The sequence below is a fragment of the Sphaeramia orbicularis genome, chromosome 11 (genome assembly GCF_902148855.1).
Source record: "Sphaeramia orbicularis chromosome 11, fSphaOr1.1, whole genome shotgun sequence".
In the NCBI taxonomy this organism is placed as follows: Eukaryota; Metazoa; Chordata; class Actinopteri; order Kurtiformes; family Apogonidae; genus Sphaeramia; species Sphaeramia orbicularis.
The window spans coordinates 8797514-8810479 of record NC_043967.1 but is presented as its reverse complement, the minus strand read 5'-3'; the positions used below and the strand labels follow the sequence as shown (position 1 = coordinate 8810479).

Sequence of the window (12966 nt, the reverse complement as noted above, 5' to 3'; positions counted from 1 at the left end):
ACAAGTCAAATGGCACTACTGGTTAAAAAAAAAAGTGCAAAATCAAGTTGGTAAATATAGTGGAGAACTGACAGGAAATGACAGAGATGGAACAAAAAAACAAAACAAAACATTTTAGAACAAGGTGTGTCCTTTGGTGATTGTATCAGACAGATATGTGGATGTCCTTAAGTAACTACTACACAACATGTCATTCCAAAGAAACGGACAGTAACCAAAACACACGCATGGTAAAATGGAACATAAAACTCATTAACTTACTGAACACCCACTAGAAAACATACTGTACACAAAGAAATATAAGGAAACGTTCATACTTTTTTACCCTTTTAAATTTGTATCATTATTATATTTATATTATCATACAGTATCGGCATATAACAGTAGTGTTACAAAATATCGATATGCCAAACAATGGCAACATTTAATCATACGATGGATTATCAATGTGCTCTTGCCACGTATTGTTTATATATATATATATATATATATATATATATATATATATATGTCAGGGTAGAGACTGCGATCTGGTAGGATCGGCGATTCTACCAGTAGAGACTCCGATCGTAGTCTCTACCAGTAGAAACTCCGATCAGAGTCTCTACTGGTAGAAACTCCAATCCGAACCCTAACCCTAACCCCTAACCCTAACCCTAACCCTTCTACTGGCAGGATCGGAGTTTCTACCAGTAGAGACTCTGATCGGAGTTTCTACTGGTAGAGACTACGATCGGAGTCTCTACTGGTAGAATCGCCGATCCTACCAGATCACAGTCTCTACCCTTACATATATATATATATATTTATATATATATATAGCCACTATAAACTCCTTTCATTGTTCCTCCTTTGTGAGTCGAGTCATCATTTTACATGTCATCCAGGGGGTGCTCCTTGTACACGTACCTGAAATTTGGACCGAAGTCACAGAAGAAGAAAAAATAAACAACAGCACTAATATGGCAGACTCACACAGTAAAGTTAAACTGAAAGATGCACTGGCATCATTTAAATCAAAAGTGTGGACTCACTTTGGCTTTTATAGTGTGGATGGGACAAAGCTGGATAAGGACTTTGCAGTATGTAAGAAGTACGAACTGTCTCACAAAATACGATACAGGGGCAGCACCACAAACATGCACACTTGAGAGACATGAGATGTCATGTTTTCCGAATGAGTTTAAAATGACACTGATCTCATGAAACAGTGTTGTATGTCATGCCAGTTCTTACAGTATTTGGCATTCTATACGTACGCATTGTCGACCTTTCACGTGTTACTCAATGCCATTTGATGGCGTGTCACCATACACAAAGATCTCCAGTTCACATAACCGTAACCCCTAACTGTAACCCTAACTCTCAGTGCACGGTATTTGACGCATCGATTCAGGTTGAACAGGGGGCTAATAACGAAATGAACATACACACGGAAAGCTTATAATGTATACAGATAACACGCCAATTAAAAGTGGCATATATATTTACGCAATCATGATATCCCATTGTTTAAAATAGTGTCACTGTCAGACACCTGAAAAAATCCTGTTTACAGTTATGTTGCACTAAAACAGTGTCATTGTTTTTGCACTATTGCTGTTTGTCCTCTGGTTAAATTATGCAAAATATAAACAATGAAATTTATTTTGTTTGTTTTTGTTTCACCTCTATAAGCACATAGATATATTGTAGGTTATTAAGAGCAATATATCGATAATCATAGTATCACCATATTGAGATATTATTGTGATCGTGAGCCATGTATAACATATCGTATCGTATTGTATCGTATTGTAAGGTACCCTGAGATTCCCAGCCCTACAATATAATTATGAATATTGAACAGAATTTCTGCAGTTAGATCCACCTAGAGCCACCCAAATCTTATATGCTGGACCTTTAAAATGTAAATATTCCAAAGATACAATAAACTACCATTATTCATTCATTCTTTTTCATGGAGGAGCTAGAGCCTATCCTGGCTATTTGTGGTTTTAAATTACACACAAAAGATGCAGAAAGATTAAAAAAAAAAAAAAAAAGTCACGAAAGACCCAACAACCACGTAAGAGATGTGGTAAGCTGAAAATTACATAAGATTCAAGACAAAACAAATTAACAACCAGATGAAAACAACATTAGACACAGAAGTTGAAAATGACATTAAAGACAAAAATTATTTAAAAGATGCAGGAAGATGAAGAAGAGGCAACATGACAAACCATAGCAAAAGACAAAGCAAGACAAAAACAACGAAACAAGATCCAACAACACAAAATGACATGAAAGACAAAACATGATAAACCAAGATGAAAATAAAGACAAAAATAATGTAACAGACAAACAAGGTGAAAAGGACGTAAAAAATACCTATCATCATTGAATCACCTTGCCCTAGTTTTGGGCATTTTATAACAGTGTAAATAAGCGTCAGCTGCAGTCTGGTGTCAGTGGTGAGCTCCATCAGGCCTTTCGACTGCCCATCCTGTGAGCTGAGGCAGAGGAATGTCATTTCCAGCTAAACCATGGAGGATACAGATAAGGTGCGTGCCTGTGATCACATGAACTAGACAAACACGAAGACCAATCTGACTGCTGAGAGTTGACAGAGCGTTCCCTGTGTAATTAAGTCTGTCCACATAATGAAGCTTTCAGAAAAACTTCTCCTGACATTACACTATGAACCTTGCAAGACCAAACACACACCCACGTGTCCTTTTTATACAGTTTTGGTGACGTTCAGCTGAGCACTGCCAAAACCATCAGCAGATAAGTCTGAGCACCGAAATAAAAATTTAATGCACTTATGAAAAAAAGCTGTTCACGCAGTAGAGTACACACAAAAACCAGAGAACAATAAAAGACAAATGCAATTTGCACAGAGAGCAATGACACTCACTCACATCACGGGTCAGGCCTCAAAATCTGGGACAAACACTCAAAAAAAAAAAAAAAAACATGTCGTGTTTACACACTGTTATATTTGGGTAGGTAAACCATCCCACCCTGCACACATCTCTCTGAAGAGGTACAGTACAATCATGTGCTTTTAGTTTATTTTGTGACTCCATGTCTATGAAAGCATGTGCCCTCATTTTAACTCCTGATAGACTGAGCAGATTGAGAGGCAAAGCCACAGCCCCACACACAAGACCACACCAATATCAGCAATATACCATTCTGAGGCTAAATCACTGAGGATATTTACACCCACATGAATATTCGACCATTATTCTGAATATGACAATGTTGTGAATGTGACTGGTGTCATGTAAATAGCATACTCCATTTGGATATTCTAGGCCTTTTTCCAAATACAGCATTTTCCGACTGTGATGTGGGATATGAGGATTCTTTGGACGTGTCTTCAGCACATTCAGAGTACATGTCCTATTTGTGGATTGTACCACAGGTTGATATGCACTAAGCCTGTTCACATCAGCTGGAGTACAGACAGGGATGCTCCAAAAAAAGACCAGAAGGAGAACATAATGGAATATGATAAACACATTTCGGACATGCGCAAATACTGAAAAACTTGTATTTTTAAGAAGATGTTTCAAGAAATGAAAGGGGGGGACTGCATTCACACATTATAAACCACCCCATGTTTCCACAGGTTTTGACTGGCACCATTCTAATGCATGTGTCATTAACAACACACAGCATGGTAACACATTAGGGTGACCACTACTGTTTTTAGACTAATTTATGTCAGTCTCGACAACCCTTAGGTGGGTTTTTGTGTTTTTAGTCCATTTACTTTTCATGTGACACTTTGCATCTGTCCTTTTTCGTACTTTTTCTATCCTTCTATGTTGCTGTTGTCATCTTCATCCTCTATTTACAATCTGTACAATATAACAAGCAAGTTCTCACATTTCAGTTCAAGGGAAGTCCCAGATTCTGAATCTATTTATTTTTAATTGAAATGCTTTGAACGGTTAAAATTAAGGTTCGTGAGCCAGAAGACATTAAGAGCTGGATCTACTAAAGGTTTGCGTGTATTAAAACGTGTGCAAACTCATTGCACACGCAAAAAAAATTTACTAACTGATTTACTAACAGTGTGCACTAAGGGTTGCGTCTTTCAAAGGTGCAAAATAGTGCACCTGCATCCAGTTAGTACATTTCCCTCAATGAATATGTAATATGGGGCGTTTACACACAATTGTGCGTGTGCTGGGAGGAGAAAATGTAAATATATTAATTTAGCACAAGCAAAGTGATTTATCAAACCCGAAAGCAATTTTGCTCATAGAAACTGTGTCTATATTTAACACGTCTCAAAAGGAGGAAATGATGAAACGATATGCAGAGAATGCATTTTCACCCTTGTGTGCATTTTCACCCTTTTTAGCATGACGGAAGAAAAAATAATTGAGATGTATAAATTAGAGTATGCATAGCTGCATGTAAACCAGAATTGTACTGAATATTCTTTTTCATTAACCATGAAAACAGCTTATTATGGCTTTTGGAATAAACTGAAAAAACAACCTGAATATTCTGTGCTTGTAAACATAGTCTGCGTTTCCTGACAATTAAGCATAACCGAAATGTTTTTCTTCCAGCTGATGTCCACAGTTTTACGACACAGTAGCCACACCAGTCTCCTACAACACTTGTGGTGCGATTGCTCACTAATAGCATCAGCAGTGGGGAAGCTGTGAAAACAGTATCTGAAATAGTTCTGCTGGTGTTGACATGCTACGTGAAGCAAATAATGAGCAGCTGCTGTTGAGAGAAAATAAATCAGACAACCGGAATACTTCAAAAGAAACAGGTTGAAGAGGCAGCTATGGGTCTTTTCCCTAGGGTCATAAAAATGCAGGATCATGCTGCATGGAAACCATTCACTGCTCTAACAGCACTGGTCTAAAGGGAAAACTTCAGAAAACTCTCAATGACTCAGTGTAGTGTGATGTAAAACTCACCTCTAGTGACGTAGGGGCTGATCTGTATTCATCTGTAAAGATAGAACAGAGACGGTGTTAACAGTCAAACACTGCCGATGGTGCTCAACAGCTGTTTGTCACATACAATTAACTAAGAAAACACACCCTTTGAATTATTGATGTGCATGTGCCGTACAGTTTAGGCACGGCATCTTTATGAGAAATCACACTGTGGTACAGAACATGAAAAATTAAACATGATGTCTTGAGAGTGTGAATGGAGGCTAAACACGAGCAGCGGAGGGGCACCATTACCCAGCATGCACTGCAGTAAAACTAGAGAGTGAATAAATTAATGTTTTACCACCACACACACCGCCTGAGGCAAACGGGTATCAAAACCTGCCACAGGGGGCTGGTGGTGATAACAGGACTGTTCATTCATACTACAGAGAAAGACATCGAAACAATGTCCTCTGGTGTTGCCATGGTAACCCCCTTTCTTATTGATCGGTCAAAATAAGGAGAGCAACTAACCTTGCTCCTGACCTTTCCATAAATCACAAATACAGCAGGACAAACACCAGTCTGCTTTCGTTTACTCTCATTAGATAAAATATTTAACATAAAAAAAAAATCCATATCCTGTCCGTCTTGTTCTGAGTAAATTTTCTGACAAGATTTATATCTAAAAATGTACACAGAAATACAATGATTAAATCTAAAATCATGTTCATTCAAACATCTTACAGTGAGTCCTCGACAGACAGTGATTTGAGCCACAGAGTAATGTCGAGAGATTAAAGTGCACATAGTGCAACATATTTGCAGACTTCAAAGCCAGTCCAGACACTAAAATGAGGTCATTGCTTAAATGAGACTCTTTGGCCAGATGGAAATCTTTATGAGTGTTAACAGAAGCCACCTGAATTCCACCAATATGAAAAATGACTCAGTAGTTTCCAATTAAACTAGATGACTCTGCTCCTGCTACGATAAATGATACACTGTCTATGTTTACATGCACTACATATGCCAGCATTTGCAGTAATACCTTAAAAAATAAAAACTGACCTGGATCTGCAGAGTTTTACAGTTAGTCTGAAGTTCAGTTTCAGATTTATTGACTTATTTAGTTATTTATTGGTTTGACTTGGATGTTCAGCTTAACATTTGACCAGGTAATGTCTGACAAGTGTTATGTGACACTTAATCAGCTGTTGGCTTTTAATAGTTATGAACTATCCACGACTGGCCATCCTCTTATTTATCTCCTCATCCTCCATCTTCTAGTTTGTGTTAGAGTTTGACTAATAGTGGACTTTTAAAGCCCAATATAGTAATGATACTTTGGAGCAAGAAAAAGCTCATCATCTCCAACCCTGCCCCTTAAAATGTTGAAAGGGAAAATGTATTATGGATATCTTTCATTTCATTAAAAAGCTGATAGGCCAAACTGCTGAACTGAACCTCAAAAACTCTGTGATAAATACTAAGTTTTTTAAGACACTGAAAATCTAAGAGGAAGCAATTTCTGTCATATATTTTGTCAAAGTCAGTTAATACTAGCCAACAGCTACTGTTAATGTTAACTTCTGACAACACTGATACTTTATCAAATGTCCTACCCCTTATGTTATAACCCAATGAACCGTACTTTGGGAAAAATATAAAGAGTGATCAACTCCAAGACAAATATTTTTCAGCCCTGTTTAAAAGATGCCATCAACTATAAATACGATATTTGAAAATTGGTCCTGGTTCCAATCCTAGTGCTGGTGCTGGTGGGCTCTTTCTGTGTGGAGCTTCTGCCATGTCCGTGTGGGTTCTCTCCAGGTACTCCAACTTCCTCCCACCATCCAAGGACATGCACTCCTAAAGGTTAACTGTTCAATCAAAATCGCTCATAGGTGTAAATGTGAGAGTGAATGGTTGTTTGTCTGTATATGGTGAGCCCGCCTTCCCCCGATGGTAGCCAGGATAGGCTCCAGCATTCCCTGTGAGCCTCTAAAGGACTAAGCAGTTCAGAAACTGAATGAATGAATGAAAGTCAAGAAAATCACAGTTTGTGATAAAAACTGTAAAATCACATCTAGTTTTTTGTGACATGACTAAGTGGACTGCATCTCTTGTCTCACATGACACATCACCAAGACCAAACTGGCCGTCTCATGGCATATTTTGCCCCCTTCTTCAAGAAGGGGGTGAAACAATATTAATAGAAGTGAAAATCACCACAAGTCTGGTCATACTGAAGCTGCAGAGACATCTCCAGTGACTATAAACAGGTGACTCGAAACAGACTGTTACAATGATGTGGACTCCTTATATGTATTTTAACATTCCAATACGGTTTTACCACAAACTGTCGCTTTCTTGACTTGTAAAATTATCTTTTAAACTGACAAAAATTGTGTATAAATAAGGCATAATTCAAGTGGGATGAAAAAATACTTGTCTCTTGCCATTGACTGTTATACTTTTTTATCCAACATAAGGTCCCACAGGAGACTTACTGCAAGGCACAGGACTTCATCTCTTTATTGGCACAGACCTACTAATCAGTGCCAAAAGGTCAACCCAAATACTATCTGTATATTCTGCGTGTTTTCGTAGGAAAACACTTTACTGGGAATAATGTGGAAACAGAGCTTACTGTTTACATGACCTGTATCACATTCTGAGTATTGTCAAATGGTCAGAATACCAATGCAACAGTTTTGCCATTCAGAGCTATTACAGGAACTGAAAATACATCCTTCATAATGTAGCCCAATTTTTTGCAGGTCACAACAAATTACAGCAGAGGACACGCAGGGGAAAATAAACAGTCATCCACCAACGCTCATGTGGGAAACACTGAGTCCTCTGTTTGTCTCAGCCAAGGAGAAGTTGGTGGCTGTAGTCCCTTGTCTGTACTAGGGCCAGTAAATCACAGTCGGCATATTTGGAGTGGTGCACGGTGTCACCTGGGCTATCCTGTTCAGACAAATATCAACCTTTGTGGTGCTACTTGGCTTTCACACACAGTCACAGTCACATACACATATGTGCATCGTAAGAGTTTTTTTTTCCTTAAACCAGAGAACCATTGCAGAGATTTAGCTCTTCTCCTTCAGCTTCTAATCGAATAATCAAATCCAGACGTCACTCAATTTATCACTTAGATGCATGAATGTAGCCCAATTTAAAATACAGCACCAACACATAATAGAAAAAAAAATATGTTGCCTTTAAATCAATAGATGAATAAAGGTTTCTTATGTATGAAAGTCAGGACCAGATTTATATGGAATCCTTATGGAGTTAATGCATGGATTCATGTATATGTTTTTGCTGTGGCCTTTTTATAATCTCACACACAAATTAAGGCACAACTTTGCTTCTATACATCTCTTTAAAAAAGAGAAATAATGACATTTTTAGTATTATAATTTTGATATAATATTGTGAGGATTTTTCTTTGAGATCAATGGTTATGATTATTGCAATCTCATTTTAAATTGCAATTTTTATTGTTATTGCAGTATAATTTTTGGTTCTTAGGATTTATTTCGTTTGCATGTTGAATCATATGATGTTTTACTATTCTAATTTCACATCTGTAGTTCTAGATTTATGAAATGCTCTATAGTTTTATTTCAGCCTGACTGTAAGGAACAGTTTAGAAATAAAAAGAAATTATGGTTCAACATGTGGCATGATAATTATAGACTGGATTAACTATTCTGATCATGGTATATTATTAAGCCCATACTGAAATTCTACAAAGTGCAATAAGAAGTGGTGCAAGCAGTGGCCATAGATTTGTAATGCCCTCTGTAACTGCAAGGCCATGTATATATTTGTAGTTGGTTATCTGCTAAATGAAGAATCTTAAAACATGCAGTAATGCAGCATCTGTGCATAAGGTTAGAATCACGTTAGAAGTTGGAGTAAACACAAGGTTCATCCCAATGCAGCGTCAGACTTCTCTACGCAACACAGAGTGGGAGTCAATGTGTTCTTCCTCTAAGCTCCGCGTGAATTGATCTTACTGCAGCAGGAGCGGCAACTGAGCTTAAAATAACTCTACTTGGACTCATCATTATCAGTCAGATTCTGTTTGTGCAGTGTCACAACAATAAAAACATCCTGTGTTTCCCACGGCAGCTTGATAGGTGACCGATGCAAACCTGTGTGTCTGTAAATTAGTAGTTAAACAGAAGGACAGACATCGGCCAGGAAGGTTATTCGTGGTCTGGGTGTCAGCCAACTTGGCATGTGCTGTCTTGTCACTGACTCATGTCCACCCCATACATACTGTAGGTTGCATAAGCACTGATTTTGTCCTGGGGAAGTAACTCTGAAAGAAGCCTCTGAGCTCCTGAAAGCTTTAATAGGTCTCATGTCTCTCTCATCTCCAGGCCTAATAACAATCAGGACAGGGCCAAGCTGTCCCAAAAATACTTCATCCACACACCAGGGGAACGGCAAAACACTCAATCCTGTAATCCTCCAAATCATCTAAAGACTTCGATAGTCTGCGAATCTACTCATCACGTTTGTTTCTGGCTGTGCCGTGACGATGAGTCAATCTGTTTATAATGACATCTCAAATTAAAATATTCAGTAAATATAATCAGCTGGATACAGACCCTGAAATGACCTGAAATGATGAAAGGAAAGGGAAAGGAAAAGAAATACAAGAACACCAGCAAACAGGTGAGAACTAAACTATTAAGTTCCCTAGTGAAACTCGACATAACCTCAATGCCTGAGGCTGTGCCACTCCTCCTCCTCACACAACAAACTTTATCACTGACATATTAATGGAATGCAGCACAAGGCTTTGAGACATTCTGTCTTACTTAAAGCCTATTTAAATGGAAAACCTGTTTATGGACTTAGTCAGGTATTTAAAACCAGACTAGACTCATTTAAAATCAAAGCCCAGGTCCATGGACCAGTAGTGAAAAGTTCATCCAATAAATACTTGTTATATTAGACTGGGCACCTGAGAAAATATCATGTATCTAAAAGAACATCACATTTCTTTACAGTTGTACCATTTAACAGATCAGTTATTGACTATTAAATTAATCTGCAACTACTTTGATTATCAACTAACTGTACTGAGTGACTTATCCAAATTGGTGCCTTAAGAAAATAATTAGTGGAGTAATCAACAGCAAAAATTACGATGATTTGCGCCCCTAAACTGTTTCTTTGGTGTAGCCAACAGTCCAAAAGCCAAAGATGTTTGACTTATTACAAGACATCTAAGAATCTGTGTTTTGCCTTAGTCAAGCTAAGTCAAGAGCTCTGACTCTGTAGGTAACTGGACATCCTAATGAGACATACCTCAGCATATTTACTTTTACACCAAATCAAGTCATCATACAGTCTGAAAACTGATGGGTTCAAAATTACCCAATCTCAGTAACCTTGTGCAGAGTCAATGTGAACAAAACCAGCCACGAGTTACAATAAACCAGGAGACTGGATTATGGGCTCATTTTTACGCCAAAAAAAAAGGATAAAATAAAAGAATACATGCACATATATCTAACTTTTTCCCCAAACAGAAAAGCAAAAGCTCTCCAAGTTTGCATTAACTCTATGTCCCTTTCTTACAAGTAGCTCACTTATAAAAACTGGTGAGCAGCCTCTCCAGCTGGTATAATAAAACATTTCTACACAGAATAGAATCTTGTTGGCACACACCAACAGACAAAGACCACAACACCAAAATGAAGCTGATGAAGAAGTATCAAGTATTCAAGTTACAACACAGTTGACAGCTACTGGGGTTGGCTCCACAAAGACCTGGCTTCCATAGACTTATATTTGACTTCTCCATATGAATATTAGGTCCATATGTTTTCCCATGCCTTATTCTGGCCTCAACTATACATTTGGATCCTCTGATAAATGATCTGAACGTTCATCTATAAGTTACGCCTAAATTAATCATGTGTAAGGAAAAATCAAACCGTAGCTGCATGGCATTAACAGATATGGAGTAAACTGAAGTATGTTTTTATATTAAGCTGGTGTAAGATCGTGCTTCTATACTGTCCTGCCCAAGCAAAGACAAAAGTTCAGGTCTAAGTCGCAGTCTGCATAAACGTGGCAGGCTGTAAAGATCAACAAGTGTTGATTTCAGAACAGATCTCCAAACCCAATGCACTGGATCATTATTATTAACACAATATTAGGTCAAACGGACCCAACCTAAGACCCAGCAGGCTTGAACCCTGCATTTTTCAGTGTATTCAATGAGACAGTAGCAAACAAGCACCTGCTCTGAACTCTGACCCCTTATTTTTTCTTTTTTTTTTTTAATTTCCCACCTTTACCTAAATGTCCAAACTCATATAATGGGGCAGTTAGCTGCTCCATGACTCATGAGCCTGTGGCTTTTGGCCAGTTTTTTTTTTCATCATACCCTTCTCTGATGTGGCTGTAGTGTTTTATTGCTTTACTCTGGACTGGACCCAGGGTGCTTTGCAGTTTGAATTCATCACATGGCTCTTTGTTTACCGAGGCTAACGGACCTCTAAGTGTCAAACACAACCCCAGCAGCCATAACTGAACACCCCGCATGGATGAACCAATGATACTGGGTGAACCTGTCTGTGAAGCAAATAAAGATTCTGTTGTGATGACAAGCCCTGTCTGTCTGTGAATAATCGATAATATAGCTTTCCCGGTCGCTTGGATTTTCAGCTATGAGATGATCTGTAACAACGGCATCGAGCGTCTGTAAACAAATTCACCACATGGCTGGAAGCAAGCAGCCACAACAATATGGCCTCTTTGTAGAGATGCTCCATTCGTTTGGCCTGCGAGTGATGTGGAGGAGAAATGCTTCATTGTTGGCTGCTCACATCGACAGCAGAGTCGTCACGGTTCTGCTGCGCACTCACTCAAAACCAGACAACTGATCGAGCCAGTCCCAACAACACCTGGCCCGGCCCGCCTCGGCTCGGCTCGTTTACCTGAGCTGTCTTTAAAGTGCAGTTTGACAGTCCCGTCTCTGCCGATCGTCACATCCCCGGGTCCTTCAATCCTCCTCGGTAACTCTGCCGAGGGCTTGGAGCTTTTCCTCCGGTGCTTCTGCGCTAACGTCCTGCAGCACTGGTAACACACGGCCCACGCCTGCTCCTCGTTTATCGGCTGGCTGTACAGAGTCAGGATCTCCTCCAACGACACCTCCTCGGATCCTCCGCCGCCGCCGCAGTCCATATCCACGTCCCCGGCGTTGAATTCAGCGGCAAAATCCCGGAGAATGGTCGGAGAAGTCATCATCCCATCATCAGTCCCCGGTCGCTTAGCCATTGTCACACCATTATATCCACATAAGGTGAATAAAAGCACGAAGGAGATGGTTCAGTTTGTATTAGAGTGCGTCTCTGTTGCGTAGTCCGACGATAACCTCTCGATCAGCTGTTATCTCAGTGTGAACGGACGGGCACCAACGGCTCTGGGAGAAACCGAGAGGACACCAACTGACGACTGTGTGGTCCTAGAACCCGCCGATTCACTGCGCATGCCCAGTACTTCATCAGCGATCACTTGTCAACACTACGACCAGCAAACATTCTGCTTCCAAAACCCCAGTTTCCTTCTTTAACCCATAAAGACCCAGTGTAACTTTTGTGGTACTTCCGAAATGGATTTTTTTTTTCTCTATATAACCTTTCTTATGTGATTTATCACTATTCATTATAATATCTGTAATATCTGTATTATGTGTTTCTTCAATAAAAATCAGGTACTTTCCCATATTTAATTTACTGATCATGTAGATCAGGTGTGTCAAACTCAGATCCTCGAGGGCCGGTCTCCTACATGTTTTAGATGTTTCCCTCTTCCAACACACCTGATTCAAATGATAAGCCTCTCATCCAGCTCTGCTGAAGCCTGATAACCACCGCCAGGTGTGCTGGAAGAGGGAAACATCTAAAACATGCAGGATACCGGCCCTCGACGATCTGAGTTTGACGCCCCTGATGTACAGGGTGTCCCATAAGTCTCCATACATAGCAAAAATAAACGTTTCTTGACATAAACCATTTTT

General features: G+C 39.3%; 1 protein-coding gene across 5 annotated transcripts in view; it reads right to left on the bottom strand.

Moving 5' to 3' along the window:
- Window positions 1-12385, bottom strand: part of spire1a (spire-type actin nucleation factor 1a) — a 57335-nt gene extending 44950 nt beyond the window's left edge. For 3 of the 5 annotated variants that reach the window (XM_030146577.1, XM_030146579.1, XM_030146578.1), the window contains exons 1-2: window positions 11885-12384; window positions 4941-4972 (exon numbers count right to left, since the gene is read on the bottom strand). In XM_030146577.1, the coding sequence (XP_030002437.1) occupies window positions 4941-4972; window positions 11885-12224 (372 nt within the window). In that variant the 5' untranslated portion in view covers window positions 12225-12384. Of the gene's footprint in view, window positions 1-4940; window positions 4973-11884 lie in introns of all 5 variants that reach the window. The other 2 variants (XM_030146575.1, XM_030146576.1) reach the window with 1 other exon arrangement.
- Between the last annotated feature and the right edge of the window lie 581 nt (window positions 12386-12966).